The 26,576-nt window shown below is 38.2% G+C and overlaps 1 protein-coding gene across 1 annotated transcript in view; it reads left to right on the top strand.

Annotated features, from left to right (window-relative positions):
• LOC135462087 (microtubule-associated protein futsch-like) overlaps positions 1-23,017 on the top strand; it is a 43,999-nt gene extending 20,982 nt beyond the window's left edge. Inside the window, exons 4-14 of the mRNA XM_064739440.1 lie at positions 670-967; positions 4,675-4,809; positions 5,459-5,713; positions 7,472-7,671; positions 9,354-9,655; positions 10,056-10,236; positions 10,744-10,848; positions 10,961-11,020; positions 11,239-11,951; positions 21,297-21,616; positions 21,968-23,017. Of these exons, the coding sequence (XP_064595510.1) occupies positions 670-967; positions 4,675-4,809; positions 5,459-5,713; positions 7,472-7,671; positions 9,354-9,655; positions 10,056-10,236; positions 10,744-10,848; positions 10,961-11,020; positions 11,239-11,951; positions 21,297-21,616; positions 21,968-21,981 (2,583 nt within the window). The 3' untranslated portion in view covers positions 21,982-23,017. The remainder of the gene's footprint in view (positions 1-669; positions 968-4,674; positions 4,810-5,458; positions 5,714-7,471; positions 7,672-9,353; positions 9,656-10,055; positions 10,237-10,743; positions 10,849-10,960; positions 11,021-11,238; positions 11,952-21,296; positions 21,617-21,967) is intronic.
• Positions 23,018-26,576: the final 3,559 nt, after the last annotated feature.

The following is a 26,576-nucleotide window of genomic DNA, read 5'->3' as shown; positions in this document are numbered from 1 at the left end:
AAGGTGAGTTTATTCTCAAAATTTTAGCTTTTATTTTGAGTTTAAATTTGTGCATAAATTTAGATCATAAAGTTTGCTTGCTATATTCAGTAAGCCCAATGTTTATGACCTGATGTCAGTACACATGCACACGAACCTGTGAAGATGAGAAAAAAATGGAAGTCAACATAAATGGAAATCAGTCCTGGAGAATTTCCAGACCTTGTGGGAGTTTGTCATTGAACCAGTAACAACGTAATAGTCGCCTACACTGTCATTCATACAGTTATGTGTAAGGTTGCAGAACACTGTTTACTAATCTATTTGTGGAACACACTAAATATTATTGCCAGTATGTCAGTATGTGCTGGTCATATCCTTGTTTATGTTTATAAGCCAGTCAGTTTAGCACTAAAGCAGGATAAGCCTGGTGCAGCAGTAGTTATGTCCCTTTGTGAAAATATATGCCAGAATTACGGATGAATTTTAATCCTTACTTTTATTATGTTCTGCACAGGAAATTTTTCCTTGAAGTTATGTCGTTAGTTTTATACAAGAATAAGACTAAGAATTAATCTTTGTTATCTACTCCTTATTTCTTGTGGTAAGTTATTTCTGAAAGTTGTAGGATATGTCTTGAATAAATGTTTATCCACCTCTGCCTAAACCCACCTGTTGGATTGTTCACAGGCGAGAAGAGAAGCCATCCTAGCGAAGACTTCCGAGAGACTGGCCCGTTATGAAGCTTGGAAAGCCAGTGGAAAAGGCAAAGGTGGAGTACAGGGTCCCTTTGGCTTTGGCAGTCGCACTCCTCGTGACATCTGCGAGCGTTTAGAACGCTCTCGTCGCTCAGCCTCTCAGAGTGCTATCTATCGACGCTCTCCTAATGACTCCGACTCTGACTCGTATATCAGGCCCCAGAGGCGGGCTATCTCCGCCTGCAGTACTGTCCGCAGGCACTGCTGTGTGGACGTAGGCTCATCCAGTGGTAAGGTGTCTTCTACTAACACTCCATTAATACCACTACATCACACCACACACATACACATCACCACACCCAGCACATTCACTTCACCCAAACAGTCGGTTGTGATTTCTACATATCCAGTGGCAAAGCAAACACTCTGTTGTCAACACAGAAGAAAGATGCCTAACAGAACAATATTGCAAATAAAAAGTACTAAGATGATATTACTAATATGATGTTTTTATACAGGGTTACCAGCAGCTTGTTTTTGGTCTGTCAGCACAAATTTGTAACTAATGTAACTGGGAAATTTACAGGAAGGACGGTAGTTTACATTCACTCAGATGCTTTTGGAGACTTTAAAACCCTATGAATCACTCATTATTGGGATGGAGAATTACTATGAATTCTTGCACATTGATCAAAAAAAGTAGAAATGCACCAGTCATAATTACAATCGCACAAAGAAAAATGTAGTAACCAGCACACTCTCAGGGATGGAGGTTGTTGCAAAGTTTCTATTCCCTCTGTTATACTAACAAAGACACTCTTTTTATCTTCTTTATAAATAGCTGAGTGAATTGTGGTGACTCTTGTGGCTGTATGCTAGCTTTGAAGATTACTGTCGTTAGTTCTCTTTTTGTGCATCTTATCCAAATTGGTTATAAGCTTTTCCTCAACTTTAGTTTTATCGCTGACAAATCTACCCTGAAAGAAAATGTCAGTTACTCAATGCTGTAGCAAATAACCTTTACTTTATCATACTTTCTAGTTCAGAAAAAGTTCAGTGGTCACAATAATTCTACAATTCCCTCATTTATTTAACTGTTACATTCTTTATGATTGGTTCATATTGGTTTTAATTTGACGCTATGGCTTACTTCTGTTTATTATTGGCTTTTGGTTTTGTCTCTGTGTTACATTGGTTTAGTATGTCTTTATGTCTCCAACAAAACAAAATAACATCCCTAAATGTTTTTGACCTGAATGTGTTAGTTCATGGACCCGTAATTGTCTGGAATAATTTTGTTTTGTTGGAGGAATATTTTAGACCATCTTTTGTCTTACTCTCTGTTCATTACTGCTCTTACTAATGCACAGCATATGGTGAGTGTTTGTTTTTTTTTTTTGTTCTTTTTTTGTATTTTGCTTCATTTAACATTGATTAGCCATGCTAGCTTGAAAACTTGTAAAGGATGGAAAAACAACATGCAGAATCACCTAAATACCACGAGGAGTGATGCTTTTTTTTTCTTCTCAGATTTGAGAAAATGGCAGTCACCCAGGTTTAATATTAATACGGCAGAGCACAGAGCATTAAATAGGAAACGTTCTAGGAGATTTTATGGGACATAAGTGCATTGATTTTATTTGGCAAACAAGATTCATACTGGTGTGTCTCCATCAATACCAGTCAAGCATGTTCAGAACCACAATACTCCTCTTTAATAGTTTCTGATGATTCAGTCACACTAGGGAGTTAGCGTACTATTGAATTGTTTAAAGAAAAGTAGTAAAGAAGTTGATTATTAAGGCTTGACACAGCACTTGGAACAATTGTCCATAGCCTGATGATTTCTTTCGGTTTTACTGATTGAAGATAAACAGACAGTCGCGCAGATTTGCCATGAAGTCTCTGCACATAAAGTATAGGTCTATGGGATGAAAGCTGAGCTTTTCTGCTCCGTTTACATTGAAATTCCATCAAATTTTGTTTATTCTGCAGTATACATCTGTACACTTGATGCATGTATAGGGCAGGATAGCATCTGACGCCTTAAAGATTTTGGAATGTAGCATGTAACTAACATCACAATCAGATATGATTAACAAGACTGGGACATTGGCCTTCTTGATACAAACATTTCACAACACTTGCATTTTGTGCAGGTGCATCATCACTGCATATGTGTTCATTGGTTATAGCTCTTGAGCATCTGTCTGGCTTGTGCTTACAGTCATATTGTTCCTGCGTAAACTTTGTGTTGAAGCATGATTCTTGTTAACACTAACATTACTTTGGAGTTCACTGGTCCGGAATAAAAGCAGTACAATGAAAGTGGGTTTGTACAAATCTGTTTCTCTCATCTTTTATATCTCTTCTACTGGGTTATACTGAGGCCATTGACTATTCTCCACCAGCTTAGTTCATTTGGAAGATTTACTGCCAGATATACCATAGAATGATTTTCAAGCAAGGAGTTGTTTCAGTTAGAAAGGAAATGTAATTACGTGTATATCTGACAGATGTCAAAATTTTCTAACGGTAAACTAGGGGTAAACTGAAGACAGTGGAGTATAGTTAGTTGCTGTAAAGCTGTTCACCACAATCTAGCCTTTTGCCCAGTATTCTCTAGCCTTTTGCCTCCATTTCTGATTTGAATTTGACTTTGCAGTGGTTGCTTTCAGAAGCCTATGTGTAAAGTGTAAGCCTACATGGCTTCTCTTTTTGTGCCCAGATATGAAGGTATTGTAGCTTTGCCCACAGTTTCCAAAAACTAAAGGAACTTCATGTCTAATTTAAGCTGCATTTCCCCATCCCCAGAGATCATGAGAGGGGATTGACAGTGTAGGATTGGAGGGATTAAGCTTAAGCTATAGTGGGTGAGATGGGATAATTTGTGGTGGACAGGGTTTGTTTAGAGTGGAGGTCAGTGGGCGCTGGGTCTCTGGAGAAGGTCACAGGTGGTAATTTGGGGGCAAAATCACCGGTAAGTTTCTAGTTTTTATTTGGAGGTTAACAGACTTCTCCCCCCCTTTCAATGTTATCCTTGAGAGCAAGCTCTGAGAGTGGTTAACTTATAAGACTTATGTTTGTAATTTTTATGCATGTTTGTTTTATGTAGGAATCTTCAAAGTTATTCCATACATTCATGTAAATTTCATGTGTACTGCACTTTTTGCTGTTTGTTATCCTTTGAAAAATAATTATTGAAAGTACGTGTATCTTAAAAATGGGTACTTTGCGCTGCGGCTTTATGATATGACAGCAAAATTCTGAAAGTCATGTTGTGAATTTTTTATTAGATGTTCCACATTAGTATAAAGGGATAGGCTGTAAAGAGTAAATCTCATGCCAGTATTTAAAGTGAGGATATTCCAAGATTACTGCTTTACATCTTGGGAATCAAGTATTATATAAACTTGCTCCTTTGCACTGTTCTGAGTCACTAGTTTAAAAAGAATGAACATGAGAAGCCAGAGCTCATGTTTATTCTTGATGTATTCAGCATTAAATGTAGTATCATCGATAATTTAAGACGATACATATATATACTCTTAGTTTTCAGTTAATTATGAAAACTAAAATCTAAAACAGTATAAAGTAAAAAAAAAAGTAATAGAAACAATGAAAAAACATGTATATGTGGGATAACTTTGCTTTCCATTGTATTTTTTTTTTCTCTATAGCCAGTTATTTGTAACTGTATGGCTTTTGCTAGTGTACATGTCCTGGAGAGAAAGTTAGTAAACTGTTTTACTTTTCTGTCCCCAACTAGAATGTCTACTGTCCTGTGAAATCGCTTGAGAAGAATTAACTCAGAAGTACATACAAAAGTTTTGTCCAAAATTGTCTCGCTTATGCACTTCACAGCTGAGTTAACTGCAGAGAAAGTTGTATCTTGGCATCATTGATGTTGTTATGTAGCAAAGCATGGAGTCTGCCTTTGAGACTACGATCTGGAATCCCATGTGCATGTTGTGCTTGGTTGTTGTATCTAATTTAGGTCTGGCCCCCGGCTATACGTCCCCCTCTAAACGCCTGTCTGCATCCACCAGCGTTCTCTACCACAAGAAATCTCCTGACCTCAGCTCACCGGGCCACTTGAACGTCAGTATGCGAAATATCCCAAGTGCCAACGGTAAGCCCTCCGCCAATAACCTGTTTGCTCTCAAGTTTGCCCTTGTTTGATTGGCTGGTTGTGTCATTGTCCGTCGTTGGCTGACCATTTCTGCAACTGCTCAGCTAACCAATAACTTGACACTTGGGATACACTTTCTTGTTCAGTGCCTGTAGTTCTGTGCTCACATGCATCTTCTCTGACGGTAGCTCAGTAACTCAGAATGCTTCACATGCAGCTACAGTCAAGCATCATGCTAGTCTTGAGCATTGCTTACTGGTTACTGCTAATGCACCAGTACTTTAAATATAGAAGAAAATAAATGCATGCGTTTGTTGTAGAATAAATTGTGTTTTCTATTATAAAATGACCAAATTTCCGAAAATGTAAAGCATTGTAAATATTAGTGAGTAATGATTTAAGTTTCTTAAATTTGCATGAATGTTGTGATTTACTAATTGGATCTATTATTGTTAACCTAATTTCATCCCCTTTTCTTCAGTTATTGTTGATACCTGTTTAACAGTAGACTAGGTCCCAGTTTTGACTACATGTGTTGAGTCCTAGATGGCCTACGGTGGTGGAGTGGCAGTGCCTGGAATGATAGCTTGCTCTTGTGTAAACTGTGTGTGTTTCTCTTTGCATTTTGTGTTCTGTTCTGCCACACCAGCCCTCGGCACCATCCCAGAGAATCGTTCTTTTCTAGCGCCGCATGGGTCTACTCCTCACCGGCCACGCAGTACAGTGGGCTTACATACAGCCGGTCGTCAGGCTAAGCCCGTCACTAACCCCAGCGGGCCACCCCGTGCCAGCCGGAAACCACGACCAGCTAGTATTGCAGGAACTGTCCCCGGGTTTGTCTCCCTTAACCCGCCTACTCCAGACTCATCCTCCAGGAGTAAAAGTTCTGAGCGTTTAAATAAAGGTATGCTTTAGGGAGGGGCATGTCTGACTGAGGTGTGCTGTGTGATACTACTATGGGTTGCAGTGGAATGACTATCCTGGTTTGCCTGTCATACATGTACCTGGCCTGACATCTGTCCACGTCCTTGTCATGCAACTCCCCTACCATTGCCCTCTTCAAAGACTCGTACGTGTAAACATGTATGCATTGCTAGACTTCATGTGCTTTCTTTTTTTTTTCTTTTTTCTTTTTGTTTCTTTTACCCAAACAAAGATACTGCACTTGCCCCGTGTGCATGACTTAGTCTAACATCATTTCTGATGTACTGTACTGAGAGTAGACTGCTAGTTTAATAGTTGATGTCAGTTTTTGTTTCACTCAAAAAGAGCAAGCTGATATTCAGGGAAATCCGAGTGCACTCACTGTGTGTGTAGATCCAATGTTTAACAAGGCAGATGGATATACTGTCCATGAGCTTGTTTTTTAAAGTAATCTTAGTGTGACTTTTAGTTGAGTTCAGACTGGATAATCTTGGACTAACTTCACTTTAAGATCATTTTATAAAACAAAGTCATGAACTATACATCTAACACCCTCCAGACATAGTTTGAAAGTGTTGTTGAGTCCATGGAATTCAAGAACATCATTCTGAACAATTCTTGTGGGTTTTTTTTTTATTGTGAATTTCAAAGTTCTGGGGATTTCATGGAATTCAGCAGTCTTGTGCACCCCTCACTAACATTGTTGCGGTGATTCACTCACACCACCAATAACTTTTGGTGTAGGTTAGGTTGCGGTTCAGTTTTCACTATGTGGAGAGCAGAAGTGAACTATTAACACAAAACATCAAATGTCATGTGTTATATACAGTAGTTAAAGTTATGATAATAGGGCCTGTGTGAATGAAAAGCTGGTGGAACATAGCCTGCAATGGTGATGTTGGTTGGTAAGGACTTCATGATTGGGAATATGTCCACTGTGAACATCAATCATGTGGTTATATCATTATGATTATGTGCAAGACTTTCAATACCAGGTGTTATCAAGATATCAGCTAAGCATTGCTAGGTCCTCAACAAGATAATGTTAGAATGTTAGTTAAAGTGAAAGTATCTGCCAGCACTTCTTTCTTCTGAGATTCCTGGTCATCAAGAATATTTTCAATCAGTATACATTGTTGGGGGATCAGTGATAATGTTTCTGAGCTACAGTGTTACATGTTTCATGTGATATGGTTCGTTGATTTTTAGTGATAATTTTGTGTCAGACCAATCAAACTTTGGTTAACCTCTGTGCCAGATAACAATGGACTATGGTAAAGTATTGCATTTCTCAAGTCTTTGTTGACAAGGCTACTATAAAGCTTTTTCTGAAGTTACATGTAACTTGTTCATTTTTATAGAGATGTCATTTTCCTGATCTCACTTTGTGATGAATGGAAAATCACTTTGTGCAAAACTTTGCAACTCAGTTTTTCCTTTTGTCTCTGGTAAATCATGTTAGAATTTTCATTGAGATAGCCACAGCTGCTAAATCATTTATGAGGAAATAGATTAAGAACTTTGCATGATCATTTCGGTTTCCTCCACCGATATATCTAACTGTTGTCATAGAAGTCAAAAGTTCTTGTCAACAATGTCAACAAACACCAGTCAGATAAATAAATGAATTTTACGACCAAGAGTCTTGTATTCAGAGACCTCCAGAGTTGGCCTTGAACTAGACAAATGTGCTGATTGTATTAGCAGTGGTTTGAAATACAACATCCTACCTCTACAGAGAAACCTCGTCCCCGACCTCAAAGCATGGGTCCAGAGAGGAAGAAGAGAGAGGTGGACGACACGCCGAAGTCTCAGACACCTTCTGCCAAACCAAACCTGAGGAGAACAACTATTTCTACCATAGAGCGTTTGGCTGTCCCCAAATACCCCAAGGGCAAAACAGAAACCCCACAAAGCGAGGAGAAGGCCACGCCTAAGGTATGGGACATGTGTGACTACCATGTTCCCCTTAACATTGCTGTGCTCAACTGAAATGGGTTGGGATTGGCAAGATTGGTTATTATATCGGCTTTATGTTTCCTGCTGATTGATTTACTTGTCATGTTACGGGACATGACCTTTTTTTCCCTTTCTTTTGATACAATTCTCCCTTTGTGTCCAAACTTCCACTCCGTCTCTCCAGCAATAAGAAGATTGGAAATACAGATTGTTTTTGTCGATGTGTTATTGCAGGTTATTAACTGTTCACAGCTTTATATATTCATCATCTGTGTCATAGATGTACGTATACACAACTGTATCACATGATACCAATTATATAAATAACAAATGCAAACCATTCTTTGTCTGTATTTCCTTGGGCTGCACTTCAGTTCAGAATGAAGGAAAAAGTTTCAAAGAAGCATGATTCAACATTCCTAATATTGTCCTTTGGTGTGAAAATCTTGATGTGCCTTACAGTAGCTATCTGTGATTTTATCCTTTATTTTCCCCTCTTTCTTGTGGCGGGCACTGGTGTCTGCACAGTATGTTTCTCATCTGGACTGGACTTTGACGAAGGCCTTGACATTTTGTACAGATGGAAATGAGTGATTAGAAATAGATGTTATACCAAAGTAGACGTATTGGGGCTACTCTTAAAAAATTCTTTGCTGCATTTAACCTTCAGAAAAAAATAGAATTGGTCTTTTGGGAACTTTTTCATTTTTATTTATTTTTTTTTTATTCTGGCGTATCAAAAACAGATTACAAAGAAATTGAGAAAAATGAGAAAAACACGTCTGTCAAAATCCCCCAAAAAACTTTAGAAAAGGTCCCTTTTTTCAGTCCGGTTACACCAAACAAACATATTACATATGATGGCCTGACTGTTAAGCCCGCCGACAATGCTCAGTCCAGGTAGAAGAGACCTCCATCACATTATACCTTGTACACTGTTCACCCTTTTTAACCGTGTGGTTTTTTGTTGTGTGTGGCTTATTCCAGGCAACCTCTCGTAGAAAATCCAAGAGTCAGACAAGGAAGGTTAGTCTGTTCTCACTGTTAATGTGTTATAAGGTCCTATTATAGAAGGTTTTATCAGTTAGTACATGAGAACATGATCATGTTTAGATTACTTATACATTCTGTGGTTTATTTCAGTAAAAGTATTGGTTAATGCTGTTTCTGGGTCTCTTTAGAATTAATGCCACTAGCCTATAATTTATATATCTTCTCAAATGTGCAGGGCCTCCGTGGTCTAGTGGTTATCGTGCTAGTGCATCACAATGACCCAGGAGACTCACATCCAATATGGTCACTGTTCAAGTCCAACTCATGCCGGTTTCCTCTCCGGACGTTTGTGGGAAGATCTGCCACCAACCATAATACGGTTGTATAAGTGAAATATTCTTGAGTACTGGGTCAATCCCCAGTCAAATGAAGCCAAAATCTTGCCAAAATAGGATAGAAAGCATTAATTGTTTAATATTTTTGTAATGAGTGCTCTAAAATTAATCATGTGGCACGTAGCTAATTGTTTGTCTATGAAACAATTTGTAAGGCTTTTAATAACTTTTTTATAAAATGATCTGATGCAGCTTCTGTCAAATGTAATGGGACATAAGCATATGAAATGAGACAAATTTGGATGTTTTTAAAGCTGTGTGGATGTGTTTCAGCCTAAAACTGAAGGTAATGAAAGCCTTGATGACAACGCCAGCACAGGAACAGCAGACTCCACCCCAAGTAAAGACTCTCTAGTCACATCCAAGACCCTAGCTAGAGCCACCACCCCTAAACCCTTGAAGGAACCTCCTACAGCCTCTGAGAGCAACGGCCTAGTGGCCAGCCAGAATAATATCAATAAGCCGCCCAGTGAAGAAGAAGAGTACAAGGCTAAGCTAGCTGAGAAACGGAGACAGGCCCGCGAGAAAGCGGAGCGGGAGGCTGAGGAGGAGAGGCTCAAACTGGAGGAAGAGAGGTAAGTACCAAATGACCATCATTTTAGTCTTAGAAATATGCTACATTCTCGACAGATTCAACTGGTAAAGAATAATTTCGAAAATTTTATTTATAATATTTTGAAGACTAAAAACAATAATTCAGGTAGGGGCACATACAGACTTGAGAGAATATTTAAAAAAAAAAAACGTTCAGATCAGATGACATTTTGCTGCTAGTTGAAACTCGCACTTTGTCTGTCGTCAAATGTATTGAGGATTTAGGGTAAGAGAAAAAATTGGCCAAAATCTTTTTCTAAGGTAAGATTCATACTGTCTTGCATTTTTCACATTGTTTTCAATATGAAATGAGAGTTTAAAAGCAAGGACAAAATAATATGAATGAAGAATTCATGATTGTCTAAAATATGACATTTGAAGGCTTAAAGAAGAAGAGCGTCTACGTCAGGAGGAGGAAGAGCAACGTCGTTTGGAGGAGGAGTCCATGAGGTTAGCTGAGGAGGCCAGAAATGCTGAGGAGGAGAGGTTGAGGTTAGCCATAGAGGCTGAGGAGCAGAGGAAGAAGGATGAGGCAGAGAAGGCTGAGCAGGAGAGAATTGCGGTATGGCATGATAATGCACATTCATTTGTCTGAATCCAAATCACCTAGAATTTCATTGTATTTTTCTCAAGCTAATTGCCCTGCTCTATGAACTGAAGCTGAAAATGTGATAAATTGATTTACTGTTGACCATATAAAGTGTATGATACAGTATGATTGTCAAAAATAGTTAGTATTGTCTACTTGTAGTGAAGAAGGATGGGAAAGAAGATAAATTGCAGCATTTTAAGTCACAGCTGTAATGTTGTTTGTAAAATTTTGTAAATCAGGGATTGAAAGATTGAGATGATTTGCTGTACTTTACAAAATCTGCTACATGGAAGTATTATTTGAATTCCTTTGCTTTCACATGGCTGACATAATTTTTGCTATTCCCCACTTGCCATATAATATATTTAGTACACTTATAACACTTTTTATTAGTATGTTTACTTTGCTCTGAGATTGTAGTGCGCTTTGAACAATATGTTTCCAAGTTTCAATGTAGAATTGATTTTCTCACCACAGAAAGAAGAGGCTGACAGGAAGGCCAAAGAGGAAGCTGAAAGGCTGGAAAAGGAGAGGCAAGAAAAAGCACGCAAAGATGAGGAGGAAAGGCTGGAGAGGAAAAAGGTTAGTGCTGTTAGCAGTACGTGTGAATAGAACAACACAGTATTTCCATATGCATCTATATGTTAGTTTAATACTGGGCAGTTGTATAATGCATCTGACTTTCTTCACACAGAGGCTGGAGATGATTATGAAGAGAGTGAAAACTGATGCTCCCACCTCTGAATCCACAAAGGTAAGAACAAAACAAAGAGCATGTTTGGAATATGGAATTAAATGTACATGGCAAAATGTTAGATTATTGTCAAAATAGTTTTATGTTTGATTTACATGTCTTGATTATTGTTTTCAAGAATCAGTATACCATGAATATCTGTGTCTGCGTGGTCTGAATATCAGAGTAGCTACCTTGGGAAGTAGGTTAATCCATGGACATCTCCATGTTCTTATTAGGGCACAGACTCTCCAGCAAAGTCTAACCAGGGCTCCCCGATCAAGAGCAGTGCATCTGCTGAGTCTCTGGGTGAGGACAGGACTGATGAGGAGGGTAGTATGAGCCCTGAGGAAAACACAGTGGAGGAGTCAGTGCCTGCCCCTGATGACAGGTTACAGGTGCCTGAAGAGGACAGCAGGCCTAAGTTCAGCTCCCCATTGCTCAAACAGCTGATGGACAAGAGGACTGACGAGAGCCCGGGTGAAGACAGGCCCAAGTTCAAGTCACCACTCCTACAAAACTTGTTGGGCAAATCCAAAATGGCTCGATCCAGCAGTGAAAAAAGCTTGTCAGATGACAAGAGTGATTTAGAGCAAAATGGTGATATTCAGCAGCGCAGCTCTGCACAGAGGCAGCTGCTGTCCGGGGAAAACTATGATAAGTTTAACGGAAAGAGTGATGTGAACGGTGATAAAGAGGTGCTGGGAGAGCCCTTAAGTAGTCAGCCTGACCTTGAGAATGCTGGGGACACCAGTGTACCTGAAACAGGCAGTGAATTGGACAAGGTCAAATCCGAGTCCCAGTACATGGAGGAGGAGACCTCACCTAGCAGTGGATCAGGGGAGACTACTCTCATCAACCTTGCCTCAGAGGAAGGAATGGACATAAAGTGTAATGGATTAGAATCACACCTAGCTGTGGAAGATAACAGTCAAGCCCTGGTCGATTCAAGGTAAGTGTGAAAAACTCAGTTTTATACCGTTGTTAAATTTCTAACTGTTAAGGCTGCCCAAGATAAAATTCCAAGATAAGAAGTCCCTTCATAGCCTATTAGACAGACATTTATCTTATGTGCTTGAAGACACCACTAAAGAAATCTCAACACTCCAATATGTCAGTCATAGTAATCGATAATAATTAATTGTATTAATAATCGTATATACCTATCCATGGTCAAATGCACTGATTAGCCCTCACGTGGTCCGAAGCAACAAGGTAACTGCACAAATGGGCTTAACACTTCACCAAACCTGATATGTTGCAGGCTTCGGATTTAACAAGAAAAGGGTCAAGGCCAGTTTGGCCTTGGGTAAGTGTCAAATGTTTAGGGCATCAAGGCCATTGTGGAAGGCATGAAGGCCAAATACAAAGTGATAAGCAGGGCATTAAGATCAAATGCACAATCATGAGGAGGGATTTCAGCAACCCATTATCACACTGCCTTTTTGTCTTTTATGATTGCTTAAGAACCTTTAGATGTATTATGCTTGATTGATGTTTAACACTGAACTCTCCATTATGATTGATTGCCATGTGACGTCATGGTTGACAAAAAATAAAGTTTCTCAATGACGTCATTTCACTAAAATAAATGGTAAAATTACTAAAAATGGTCTTTAGAATCAGAATTAAGTGCCCTGCCTTCAGACAAGATAGTCTATAATCAAGCACTTTATTTCCCTTTAACTAGTTATCATATATGTATATGATGAAGGGTGGATTTTGAAATTCAGCAAAATCCGAGTGATCAATTTGAATTGGAAAAAACCTTTCATTGCGCGCGAGTCCTGCAGTGGGCTAAAGTTACCATATAGGTCTACATATACATGCGTTCTCAAGGTAGGGGTGGGGGGTTGGGGGTGCAGGGTGTTTAAAAGGGGCAAGTAGCAGGCTGCAGACAGCTGTCCACTGCCATCCCCGTAGCAGCCTACTTCGAATATTCCTAATATTTAAATCAATAGTAATTGGGTCATAATTACTTGCAATTTGGTTGCCTACTTTTAACTCTGGCCTCCTTTCCAATTCTAAATGAAAACTCTTGGGGGTGGGGGGAGGGGTGCCTTACTTTTTATTTGTAGTGGAAAGTCAAGACAACCAATTTGTCCTCATTTCACACAAAACCACGGTTGTTCTGACATCTGATGATCATGTTTAATGACGTTATCACCATTTTACTGTTGTGCTGGTCATTTCCAAGGTCGCCAAATTAAAGCCTATAACCATGTTGTTGTTGAAATGAAATTAAAGTATATACATTTTAAAACGGAAATAATTTACCTGGTTATACGTGCTCCTTTTGTCAACGTTATGGATTTAATTTGCTTTAGTCTCTCATATGACGGCATTTTCACAGACGAGCAGTTTCACAGAGCTCTACACTTCGTCCTGCAGCCACGCCGTGATTCGTACATTGCTCCCGCAAATCGAAAGTAGTATCGGAAACCTTCATGTGTACACACTCACAGTTTAACTTAGGAGGAAATGGTTTCTGAATACAGGCTGGTATGGCATTGTCGTAAATTATTGGAAAGAGCAATGGGCCGTCATGGCCGCCGTTAAATTCAAAGCCTGATGCTGTCCAAGTACAACAGTTTCCAACATTTTAGTGAAGTGGTACCAGTCAGATATTTAAATAAAACATTCCAATTAATGGAAAGCTTGTTGTTTGTCTTTAAATTAGAATCATTGGCTTTCACACTCCTGACCTGCTGTGACAAGCTAATGTGTGTAGAGGTGAACACTTGGTGATTTTAGACAGGAATTAATTTGAAATGTAACAGATGAATAACATTTTGGTGAAATTTGGGTGTGATAGAATAAAACTAAAGGTTAAATGTTAAACATGGTTTATGTCATACCCTGAGCTTAGGCGCAGATGTCCAGCAATAGAGAAAGCAATGTTAAGGTAAATGTTAGGGATGGTATCTGAAAATGTACTGTACATATGGAGTTCAGGCTTTGTATACATGTAAAGTACAGTGACGTGAGGGGCATGTTCCACGGTTCACGGTTCATAAGGGAGTATCTTGTGTATTAGGTCGCTCGGCACGTGAAATATCAAACAGGATTAAGGTGATTGAATGGTGTCGATTGAATGGTACATGCATACTTGAGAAGACACCATAAGAAATGAAAGAACATAAGAAAAATACAACAATTGAACCGCTACAGTATGAAATGTACGGAAAGGATAAAGATTATTTAAATTTAATACTAATATGAAATTGTAGATCAAAATTCTTTCACCGGATGATCTGCTTTGATGTCAACGTTGAGGTCCGCAGCTTGAATCCACTGCCCTCTGATGTGGCTGTATCTTTAAGTCCGGAGCTTTGTTAGGTTCCTGGTAGAGGGCAGTGGTTTGCTGAGACACTCTAGTTTCCTCACCCTATGAGTGAAAATTGGGTGTGCATCATTGTTCACCAGTTTAATCAATATAGGAATAAATATGTTCAGTGTTAATTGAATTGCAAAATATATATGAAATATTATGCCATGAAAGAAACTAGCCTACATGTTCTTTCAAGCATGGGATGGATTTTACACTTTACTTATATTGGAGTTTTACAGACTAACCTCAATATAGAACCTGCATATATATGGATGACTTTATTGGTGTATTAAAGTACTAAGGCTTCAGCTAAGCGGCAGCACAAAAGACGTCACATTTAAGCTTGAGAATTACTGGCATGCTTGCTATTTACATGTAGGTCAGTGGTCTCAGTCTTAATGACTGGTCTAAATATAGCACCTGTAGAGTCTGGACTTCTTTGATCTCTATGTATTTACTCATACTCGTGTATAAATACATGTATTGTGTATAACAATAGTGAACACCAATCCATTTAGGAAATAGCTAAGTACTTAATTCCATTTATCATGGTAGACTAAAATCCCATTATGACTGTACTAAATTAAAGGTACAAGTGTGTGTACATGTGTGTTCAGTTGCCATCTGTGATTTAAGAATGTTAAATGTAAAGGTGAGCTGCAAAGATTTTTTTTCTCCTTCTATCACTGATTTCTCTGTATTTATGTATCACTAGTAATTAGGATGAACTTGTGATCAATCAATTCATCCTCATTAAGTGTAGCTAAGTGCAATTCTCATATAACTAATTCACTTCCATGAATTACTTTGAGACTTATTTTAGCTTATTTCCTTAATTTATGAGGTCACTTGTTCAAATCCAGCTCTCTTTGTGTTAGCTGGTGCTTTAAGTTGGGTAGTTTTTAGGTACCTGGGATAGGGCGATGGTTTACTTCAGGCACTGGTTTCATCTACCTCTGATCATCGCCATATAAGTGAAAAGATTCTTAAGTACAAGTATCAAGACTACTCAACTATCAGAAGACAGAAAAGAAACTTTATCTTGTTAATTGTCAATAGTATGACCGGTTTATGTATTTCACCTTTAAAACGAACTTGTAAGGATGTTACAAAATTTGTGAACCGGTACCCAAATTCCTCAAGTATTTCGCATATGAAAGTGCCACTTTGAGTGCAATTTATGCATGTGTTTAATTTGATTTTGGAGACAAAAATACATTGGTTGGATTAGCCAAGTTCAGGGCTTCAGAAAAAGTATACTTTTATCAATCTACACCTAATTTTGCCTTCAAAATGAGGTTGAATAAACACCTTGCAAACATGGGAAAAGTTTGAAGAATTACAGTATTATAGTTTTTTTTTTTTAACACACCTGGGTATACTGTATTGTACCAATCTTCGTGACTGACCTGCAACAAGAGGATGTGTTGTGTACAAGTTCAGTTACCAGTAGACCTTAACCACCCTATTCTAAATCCTCTCACCTTACAAAGTACAAACTAAGGAGCATGTATACATTAAACCAGCCATGGTCCATTTCACTTTGCTAGAAGGCATTCATTTGTCAATAGAAGAACAGGTAACACATACACTGTTACTTTGTCAACATGTTATCCACTAACCTGTCAACTCACAGGCAGTGAACTTCAGGTGATTACTTTGTACATATACTTACTTAACACTCCTAGATGTAGTTTTATGATGGATTAATGTTTGTATATGGGAGAAAAGTACCCTTGAAGGACAAACCTTGTCTCAGTATAATGCTGCAGAGGATTAGTTTTATGCAGGTATTATCCTAAGTGTAGCAGTGTAATTTGTAACATCATATGTTGTCAATGTTCCACACTACAGGTATGAAAGGGCACTGGAAATAAAACACAGAAAATAGACAACAGAACTTTATCAGTGGTGTGTGTATTTTGTTCATAACAGCCCAAGTTAAAGTATAAACCTATGTGCCTTCCAAACTGTTGTAGTCCCAGGAAATAGAGCCATTAAAGTCTTGTCAGTGATAATTCAGAAAGCTGAGGAACAGTCTACTGGACAGAATAGATTACATACAATTATAATGGTCCTGTCATTTGCGCTGTCTCCAAAGTGCCAAGGCTGAAAGCCACAAAAAGAGGTGTCCTGTGGTCTTAAAGTAATTCTGAATTCATATCACCTCATTTTGTGGGCATTGCAAATAACACATGTAACAGACGCACCCACTCAAACAGCATCAGAACTTCGCAAGCCGCCATTTTCAAATCACGTGACTCGGTTGCTGGGTTGGACTTGGCTGCTCTTCCCAAAATTAAGATCGTCATTTTTCACTATATAATGGATTATAGATCATTTTTGTTCATAATTAACACACAAATTAAAGTTAAGGTTCCAAAACAATTTGTGAATCACCTTTTAGATGGTGTCCATCTCATTGATTTCAATGAAGTCATTCCCTGAGTTTATCTTTTTCCGGTTGATGCCGAGTGCGGCTGACTCAAATTGAAAATGGTGGTTAGCGAAGTTTGGCTTGTCTCTGATGTAACAGATACAAATGTGTTAATTTTGACACTGTGGCCTTTACTAATCACAAATAATTAGGGGATAGAATTAAGTAAGAATTACTGAAGGATTACAGGAAGCATGTTTTTGTAACGTATAGCTTTGACTTTGAGGACAGCACATGCGGAATGACTGAGTTCCAGGTTAGTAAATGGAAGAGTACACATGTGTATTTCTGAAAGCTAAGCTGGGAAGAATGAAACAGATGTCGGATCTATTAGTAAGTATGCATTGGACAGTGTTTCAGTATGATGATTTCTCTATTTATAGTCACATTTAGTGTAATCTAGTTAAAAGGGAAATTGATGTTTAAAATGCACTTTTAAAAGAGCAATTGTTATTTAAAATGCATTTTAGAAATGACAGCTAAAGAACAGATCTAGATGTAACCGGAAATCTGCAGTTTACTCTGTTAGGTTTAATCTGTTCGTGGTAATAAATAGTATGTAAGAATTGTAATCAAGATAGTCTTTATATCATTGTCTGACAACACACAGTTGAAGTAGTTGGTACGCATAAACTCAGCCAATGGCCAGCAATCTGTGCTGTTCTAGGCTGTAGATATTCATGAATGTGACTGATTCAAGCATTAATTTGAATATGTGAGTTATTAGCATGTAATTTATGGCTGATCATAATCACAGTTTTCTGTGTTGCGGTGCTTTATACCAGGTGAGATAGACCTGATTGTGGGAGATGAGGGAGAGGTTTCAGTTTAGGAAGGTTAGCTTACATTCCTGTGTTGGACAAGGTCACGCTTAGCTTCTGCCCCTATACTTGAGTGTCCCTTTGGTAAATAGTCGTTCTCACCCACTCACTCCCCTGACATATGTGTCTTACGCATACATGTACCTGACTAGACTACAAAGGTGACTCAGGTAAAAGGTGCTATATGGCATTCAGATTTCAGCCTATAAATCAAACACCTGTGAATGGAAAGAACAAGCTTTCATATCTAGGAACTGCTGTAGTATAAAATATAATTTTCTCTTTTTTTAATATCAAAAATGTATGTTCAACAGGCTGTATATTAATGGTGTATTATACTGATGAGCCCCCTGAGCACTGTCAGGGAACTAGATGCTTTAACAGCTCACTTTCTATGATTTTAATGAGGTCACTTCACAAACTTCTAAATTCCTTGTGACTTTTTTCAGTCTATAACCACCAAAAAGTGGTATGACCAAAAGTCAAAATTTCTAATAACTTTTTTTCATGTATGTTTTTTTTTTCAGTCTACAACCACCATAAGGTGTTATAATTTACTAGGAGAGTTAAGAGATCAATGATTCACAGATTTTGTGAAAATCAGCACAGAAGTTACACAAGCTATAAAAGATTAAATGTCAACCAAAGAGAAAAGTGTTTTAATGCTTTAATGTTTGTAGACAGCTATCTCTGATAAGTGTGAATCAAGAGGTCTCCTTGTGACCATAATTTCCCTGGACTTTGAATCATGAAGCTATCTCCTTGCACAACTTGTCAAATTTGGCTGTCGTTCATTGGGTTGATTTCACCTATTAAGTGGTACCTTTAAAGGTTCATGGGGACACCTGAAGACAGACTAGGGTTAAATCCCTGATTACCTGTAATCTGACTGCTGAAATCTTACAGTGCTGAATGACAGGACATGTTTATGGTGAGCGCATGACTGACTTCAGGCGAGAATAACTCGTGTTGTCACGCTGTATGCACCTCAGTTTCCGGTCATGCCTGTGTTCAGTCAGTCCCACATCGTATCTGCTTTCAGCAGGGTCTGTGACACAGACACAGGAACATCTGGATGTCAGGTACCGTACTTGTACTAATGTACAAACTTCATTCAGCCAGTGTTATGTCCTTAAATACTGATGTATTGGAGTGCTTTCAAGGATTTCTAGAGTTTTCTAATGAATATATAGTTGAGATTTTAAAGTTTTAATGTGAACGTACATGTACAATAGTGTGTGAAATACATGTACATTTAGGTCAACGTATTGCCTGGCCACACACCACAAATGGTCATTCAGGTTGACTTCATGCACTGGTGTATAATATATATATATAGTAGTGAATGATACACATGCATGTAATGTTGATGTGGATTATATATGGAGTTGTGTATCCAGTGTGGCACGTATAAAGGACAGCTGTCTTACAGATGTGCCTTGTGACCTGTTCACCTATGGCTGTCTCTTTTATGACCATTTTGTTTGTAGCAGTTTTTTGACAACTTACATGTAAATAATTCACTGACAGTCCACAATCTCGTGTCATATCTCATATTGGAAATTGTTTAAGCATTCCCTCGACTGCTGTGGTAAACAGGTATGTAATACTGTCTCTAGCTGTTGAACTAGTATAACAACGCATGCATTGAGCTGTGTAACATGCCGTCACGAGGATACCTTGGGGCTAGTGTAGCTGCATTTAGCGGTACATCCTGATATGTAGGGCACCTGCCTACCTGAATTCTTACTGTCATACAAGATGTTTTGGGACTGGTCTACACCCTGTACCTGTGTAGTGTGAATACTGGTGGATGGCGCCTGTACAGAGCTGTAACTGTACTGCATGTAAACTCTACCCCCAGGTTGTAAGTTTATCTATCTTGTAGAATTTACTCTTATAATAATAGACCGTAGAAGTTGAATATGATGCCAGACATGCATGTACTCAAACAAGCATTATGTTTAAACTTAATACATATACATTTATATAGTGGCGGACAACACTGTCTGTGTGTGAAGTCTTAATTGTTATAGCTTGTAATGTACATTTATACAAGCATAGGGTAATAGTGCTGTGAGTTGGCTTAACTGAAATCTTCCTGTTTAATTTAGCGATGACCTAGTGTGACAATTTTCTGAAGTATAGCATAATACACTGGATGTAAAAGGAAATTTGGTCTACATTGTTAGCATGTGTTGGCATGATTCTCCCTACTGCTTCCATCTGAGATCATTGCTATAACTTGTATGGTGGAGCATTTAGTTCACTACAAAACCATAATATTGATTCTCACTACTGCTTCCATCTGAGATCATTGGTATAACTTGTATGGTGGAGTATTTAGTTCACTACAAAACCATAATATTGATTCTCACTACTGCTTCCATCTGAGATCATTGCTATAACTTGTATGGTGAAGCATTTAGTTCACTACAAAACCATAATATTGATTCTCACTACTGCTTCCATCTGAGATCATTGCTATAACTTGTATGGTGAAGCATTTAGTTCACTACAAAACCATAATATTGATTCTCACTACTGTTTCCATCTGAGATCATTGGTATAACTTGTATGGTAGAGCATTTAGTTCACTACAAAACCATAACTTTGATTCTCACTACTGTTTCCATCTGAGATCATTGGTATAACTTGTATGGTGGAGCATTTAGTTCACTACAAAACTATAATATTGATTCTCACTACTGCTTCCATCTGAGATCATTGCTATAACTTGTATGGTGGAGCATTTAATTCACTACAAAACCATAACTTTGATTCTCACTACTGTTTCCATCTGAGATCATTGCTATAACTTGTATGGTGGAGTATTTAATTCACTACAAAACCATAACTTTGATTCTCACTACTGCTTCCATCTGAGATCATTGGTATAACTTGTATGGTGGAGTATTTAATTCACTACAAAACCATAATATTGATTCTCACTACTGCTTCCATCTGAGATCATTGGTATAACTTGTATGGTGGAGTATTTAATTCACTACAAAACCATAATATTGATACTCACTACTGCTTCCATCTGAGATCATTGGTATGACTTGTATGGTGGAGTATTTAATTCACTACAAAACCATAACTTTGATTCTCCCTACTGCTTCCATCTGAGATCATTGGTATGACTTGTATGGTGGAGTATTTAATTCACTACAAAACCATAATGTTGACTCGCACTACTGCTTCCATCTGAGATCATTGCTATAACTTGTATGGTAGAGCATTTAGTTCACTACAAAACCATAATATTGATTCTCACTACTGTTTCCATCTGAGATCATTGGTATAACTTGTATGGTGGAGCATTTTGTACACTACAAAACCATAACTTTGTATGCTTTATATTTTATGTGTCGTCTGATTATCAGTTTTGTTAGCGACAATTGGAATATGTACTTTGAAAGTAAAACTTAAGCTGAGGTTTTACCGAGGAGGGTTTGTCAGTATTCGGTTTTAAATGCTCCGAATAAGCTTTTAAGTCACGTGTTTGATAGTTCAATTGGATATTTTGAGACAGTTTTGTTCTACAGAAGGCCAATTATGAAGCTTTTATGGCTCCATAATGGCCTATGAAAGATGTTACATATCTTCTTACTCTGGCTGCCAGAAGTACTTGGATTCAAAAGCAAAATAGGACAAATGTCCATAAGAACCTATGTATATAATGGCTGTGTTCTTTCTTTGCAGCATTAGTATGAAAACAGATGACACGGGGCGCTCCTTGACATCCTCGTACCGTGACGACGACCTGGTGACCTCTACAGAGCTGGGTGGGGAGCTGGCCTCCCAGGAAGCGGCAGAAGAGGGCCGAATTGAGGACATCATAGACCTAAGTGTGACAAATAAAAACCTGAGTTTTGAGGAGACTACCAGCACAACTAGCATCAGAACAAACACCGATGACCTACTCAACTTCAACAGTCTGGACCCGGAGGGTGATGCTCCACCTAAAGCCCCGTTTATCGCCTTTGAAGATAACGCTGTAAAACGACAGGATGTTACATCAGGTGGGTGGTTGTGTTAATCAATTTGAATTTAGATTCCAAGAAGGTAATTATGTTATTGGTGTACATTTCTGACAATATAGGGGTGCTTTTAAGGAGAAATCCCTTCAGCATCCAGTCTCTCTTTGAGCTGTGGTCCACACTGACTGAGTGAATAGTTGACTTTAATTATGCATTTAAAATCAGCCCTAGGAAACTGTTAGTAACTTGCCAATTGTGGGTGGTTTGCTCTGGTTACTCCTGTTCTTTCCACCACTTAATTGATTGCCAACATGTAAGTAACAAAAATGTACATGAGTATGTTAAAAAACAATGAAATAAATAAATAACCTCTGTTTGTTATTGTTGTTACAGATCTACTCTCATGAGGGTAGCCACGAGGTGGCTGAGACCAGCTCTGCTATCCCAGCCCCTGTACCCAAGCCTCAAGACTTCCCTGGGGCCTCACTGACTCTCTCTGACACTCCTGGAGCCAGCCCTAGACACTTGCATTCTCCTCCCTCACAGGAGGACCACAGCTCCCTTACTCTTGGTGCTCCACAGACCTGCCACGCCCCCTCCCTTCAGCATGCTAACACAGCTGAGACAAAGGTAGAGCACTTAAACCTGGACTTCGCGGAGACTCAGGCTTCTGTGGACGCAGCGTGGCAGCAGCTGGAATCTGTGATGTTCACTCGTCAGGACAGTGTGCGCAAAGAGCTGGAGGAGTATGGTATAGGGGAAGGGGAGATTAGCAGTGACACAGACGAGGGGCAGATCTGGAAGATGGTGCAGGGGGATGCTCCTTATACCCTTGATCTAGTGTAACAGTTGTCTCCCTTGCACTTTGACATTCTCCTGCCTGTGAAGACGCCAGTCTTTGTATATGTAAGAGCTGTTGATTAACGTTATTCTGGAGCTGACTGTCTGGAGGTGTTGAATCAGGCACTATAATATACCAGACTCTGCAGTGATGTGGTATAGTTCTGGGCACAACTGCACATGGGGTGCACGATACAGTGTTCTGTGAGAATCTCTAGCTCTTCTTTATGTTTATGTTTGACCAGTGATATTTAAAGTTCAGGTGCATGTACGGTAAAAGTGTTATCCGTGACTTTGGAGTCACCAGGGGAGAGGGAGACTTCTGAGTGAAGAGAATACATGCCTTGTTTAGACTTCCCTCAAAAAGCCTAAGGGAGTGTGGCAGGGCTGGGTGGGATGTACGAGTAGGGCGAACCGGTCGTCTAGGTGTTATTGTGATGCTTACAAGCTGGTTGTGATCATTTTAATAACATTTCCAGGTGTAGGTTTATTACTTGCAGTGATGGAAGGTGTTCTTTTATTGTTATTATTTACTTGTATGTACAAACATATGACATTTTATTGCAATGATTATCAGCACATTCTGACTTGCCAGCGGTAAAATCCAACATCAAAACTTTCCATATTAAATTGTTATCAGTTTAGTTATCATTTGTAGAGCTCAATCTTTTATATGTGTTACTAGTAATCCTATCTAGTCACATATGATGTCAGATCTGCGGATTCAGACTTCCAGATTTGGACTTAGACAAGAGAAAAATCCATTTTACATTGAGAAAATAATTTATACTGTACTTTTATGCCACCAGTCACCAGTCTAGTTTATGAACAAATAGCAGTTTAGTAATTGAACTACATATATGCAGGTAGAACTGTACATTTAGTTAGACAGGTCATGGTGTAGGTCAGTACTGTTAGAAGTTTACTCCCTAAAGAGATGGACATCGAAAAAGTGTTCAGCAGTAGGAGTAAACTGGTGTAGTGTAGTAATCCTTGACCGAGCGACTCCTGTTTTCGGTTGTGGGTATTTTCGAGTTAACAAGGATGATGTGGGTAGGAGTACTCAGATTGTGATTACTCTGGCCATACTATACCTGATGAATTGTCAGACACATTATGTTCAGCACCTGCCACAGACAACTTCTGCTCTGTTAAAGTTTTACAGAAGCAGGATGTAAACTATTGAGTGCTAAATCATGAGGTTGCATTGGGTAAACTGTGAAAGACAATCCTTGTTCATGGTTTAATAATTTTTAAACATGATGCATGCTGACAACTGCTTATTGCAACACTACTGTGAAATCATCAGTTTGTTTCCAGTCACATCAGTGTTATAAGATTAGTATAATTGTAAAATATTTCACTTGTTCTCCAAGCAAAAGGTAAGCAGAGCGGGTGTACAAGGTTAGGTGTGCATGCATGGACTCTGGTGAAGTATCAAAACAAATAAAGTTAGCATAATACATGTACTTGCATGATCTGTGCGTAACTGCTAAATTATAAAGCTGTGGTTATATCTCTACTAGCCTGCCAAGCTAAAGATGATATCTGCTGAGGTTTAGAACGTAAACCTCAGTGGTTTTTAGTACTTTTTGCACGTTTGTATTTCTCATTATTTGTTTATGGTTTGGTTATAACATTTTCTAGCATCAACACTTGGCAGACATGTTAAAACTACAGCCCCGTTTTCTCAATGTATATATTCTTTTATTTAATATATACATTCAGGATAACACATGCTAAAATACATGTAACTTAATTTGTCATACCATATAGGTATACATGTAAATATACTACTGCCAAACTGTTTTGAGGCTTGCGTGAGTGCGTATCTGTGTGTGCTAATACTGTAATCAGTAACCACTACAGCTTTTAGCTGTATTTCTGAGTTTAATCCAGTCTTGTATATATGTCACTGTATCCTTGTCAACAGAGCTAAGCCTGCAAATAGAATGACTTCATCTAAATATTGACATAGCCTGGCATTGTGCATTGTATATGTTTATTAAAGCAGGTTGAGACATATTCACACATTCAGATTGTCACCCCTACAGTTGTAATATATTGAAGGTGTAGGGCACATTTGAACTATTTTATGGGTGAAGTGTTTCCACTGGATTTAAAAAAGGTGAACTATTTTATTAACATTAATTTGCTCTTTGACAATGTTCTCCTTCCCAATGTATATGATGCAATATTTGACCTTTACATATATATATATATACTTGCATGTATATGATAATTATGATTTGTCCATTCATACCAGCATCACTGAAGTTACAGATCAGCCTACACAGAAACCTTTCACTTACATATTTGGTATACATCTATTTAAAGACTGTGATGGTACATCTACAGTTAGAGTGTATGGTACCTGTATGTAATGCTGTCTGTTCTGTGGACAATTTGTGCTATCCAGTATTGTTAACTCATTCTGCCAATTCTGAGGTGATGCTGGTGACATTAAGTTATTTATCAAATAATGCACAGTTGGTGGAGAAAATGCCTTGACTGTCCCAAGCCAACAGTGGGGGCTAGTCTGTGTTATGTGGGTTACGTTTTTCACCATGCTAGAGCTTGTTATACTTGGATTTAAGTTGTGGCTGAGAGAATAAACAAGAGAAAACTAATCACAGTGTGTTTGTTAACTACTTTTAAAGGTCATGGAATTTTACAGCAGATTAGGCCTCATAAAAAAAGACTTTCCTGTTTACCCATCCCCTTTTGTACTGACATATCTGATGCTCTGATTTTATTCAGTACATTTACTCTTTAATTATTGCATATGGTATGTTCAATCATAAATTTCTCAAAAAAGAAAAAATATAATACAAAAGGGTTTGTGACGAAAAATTTTTTTATTTTTTTTTTGTTTAATTTCTTAAGAGAAAAACTAAAGTGCCAGCATCAAAAGTCTTTTTTTTATAGCCTTTACATGCTTCCGAAAGTGCGTTTTTCATGGCCAAACTTCTGGTGATCTGTAGTGTGTCAGGTAATTGGTAAATAAATGATGTGTCTCCTACCAGGTGTACATAATTTTTCTTCACAGAAAACTGGAAAGGGTAACATTCCACCAGTAATGATTCTAAGGGAGTGTCTCTTTCATGTTTCATGTTCATGTTTTATTAAAAAAAATAACAAATAATATAACCTTAGTTATAACCTTTCCTAAGAGGAATGGAAACAGACCTGTAACACCACAGACATTGGTTTCTAACATGCCTGGTTATTGAAAATTCCATAAATCAACTTTTTATCTGGAACTCGTACCACTTAAGATGGAGGGGGGATGCAGTGTTAGAGAAACGCGACAAAAACGTCTCTCGTACCCTACACTTTTTCAGTCTGAGAAAAAGGTAAAATAAAAAATGGTGTTACAATAAAAATGGTGCATTCTAGGGGCAGAAGTAACTGGTGCCTTTTTGGTTGAAAAAGGTAATATCTTGGACCATTCAATTTTCTTCATATGTGTTATCTTGGTTAATATACCACATAAACAAAATAAAAAGATTTTTATTTTATTTTTACCTTTTGTTTACCAATTTTAACAAGACACAGTCTTGTGTGAAGTTTGATTAATTTCTTGTCAGAAGAACTTCAGTGTTGGTGTCAAAATATTTGAAGGCCAATATGTGCTTCAGACAATTCAAACTTTAGGTCAAATGCAGTAAATACAACTGATCTATACTTTTTTTTTACTAAACACAGTCAAACACATACCTAAAGATGATTGATAGTGTTGTTAACTGAATTAAAATAATAATTGTTATTTATATGGTGATTGGTTTGCTGAACATCGTTTTCAACAATGTATCATCATATCATGACTCTCCTTGTAGCAGACTGGACCGCAGGTCGATGTTTTTAGAGTGCTGCCTCAGTGGATTATCATGCTAAAGACATCAGACACCCCCCATCCAGTATTTATTTGATTTGGAGTTTTACACAACACTTGAGAATATTTCACTTATACAACAGCACTGAGCATTATGGTGTGAGGAAACACACAACCATCCCACATACGACTGGAGAAAAAGCCAGAATGACATGGACTTGAACTCACAGCAGTCGCATTGGTGAATCTGCGTGGTCACTGTGATGCACTAGCACGCTAACCACTAGGTAAGAGAGACCCCCTGTTCTGTGGAGACAAATCTGTCAC

Source organism: Liolophura sinensis, chromosome 1 (genome assembly GCF_032854445.1).
Source record: "Liolophura sinensis isolate JHLJ2023 chromosome 1, CUHK_Ljap_v2, whole genome shotgun sequence".
NCBI classification, from domain to species: Eukaryota; Metazoa; Mollusca; class Polyplacophora; order Chitonida; family Chitonidae; genus Liolophura; species Liolophura sinensis.
Note: the sequence above shows the minus strand (reverse complement) of the source record. Positions and strands in the feature narration are given on the sequence as shown.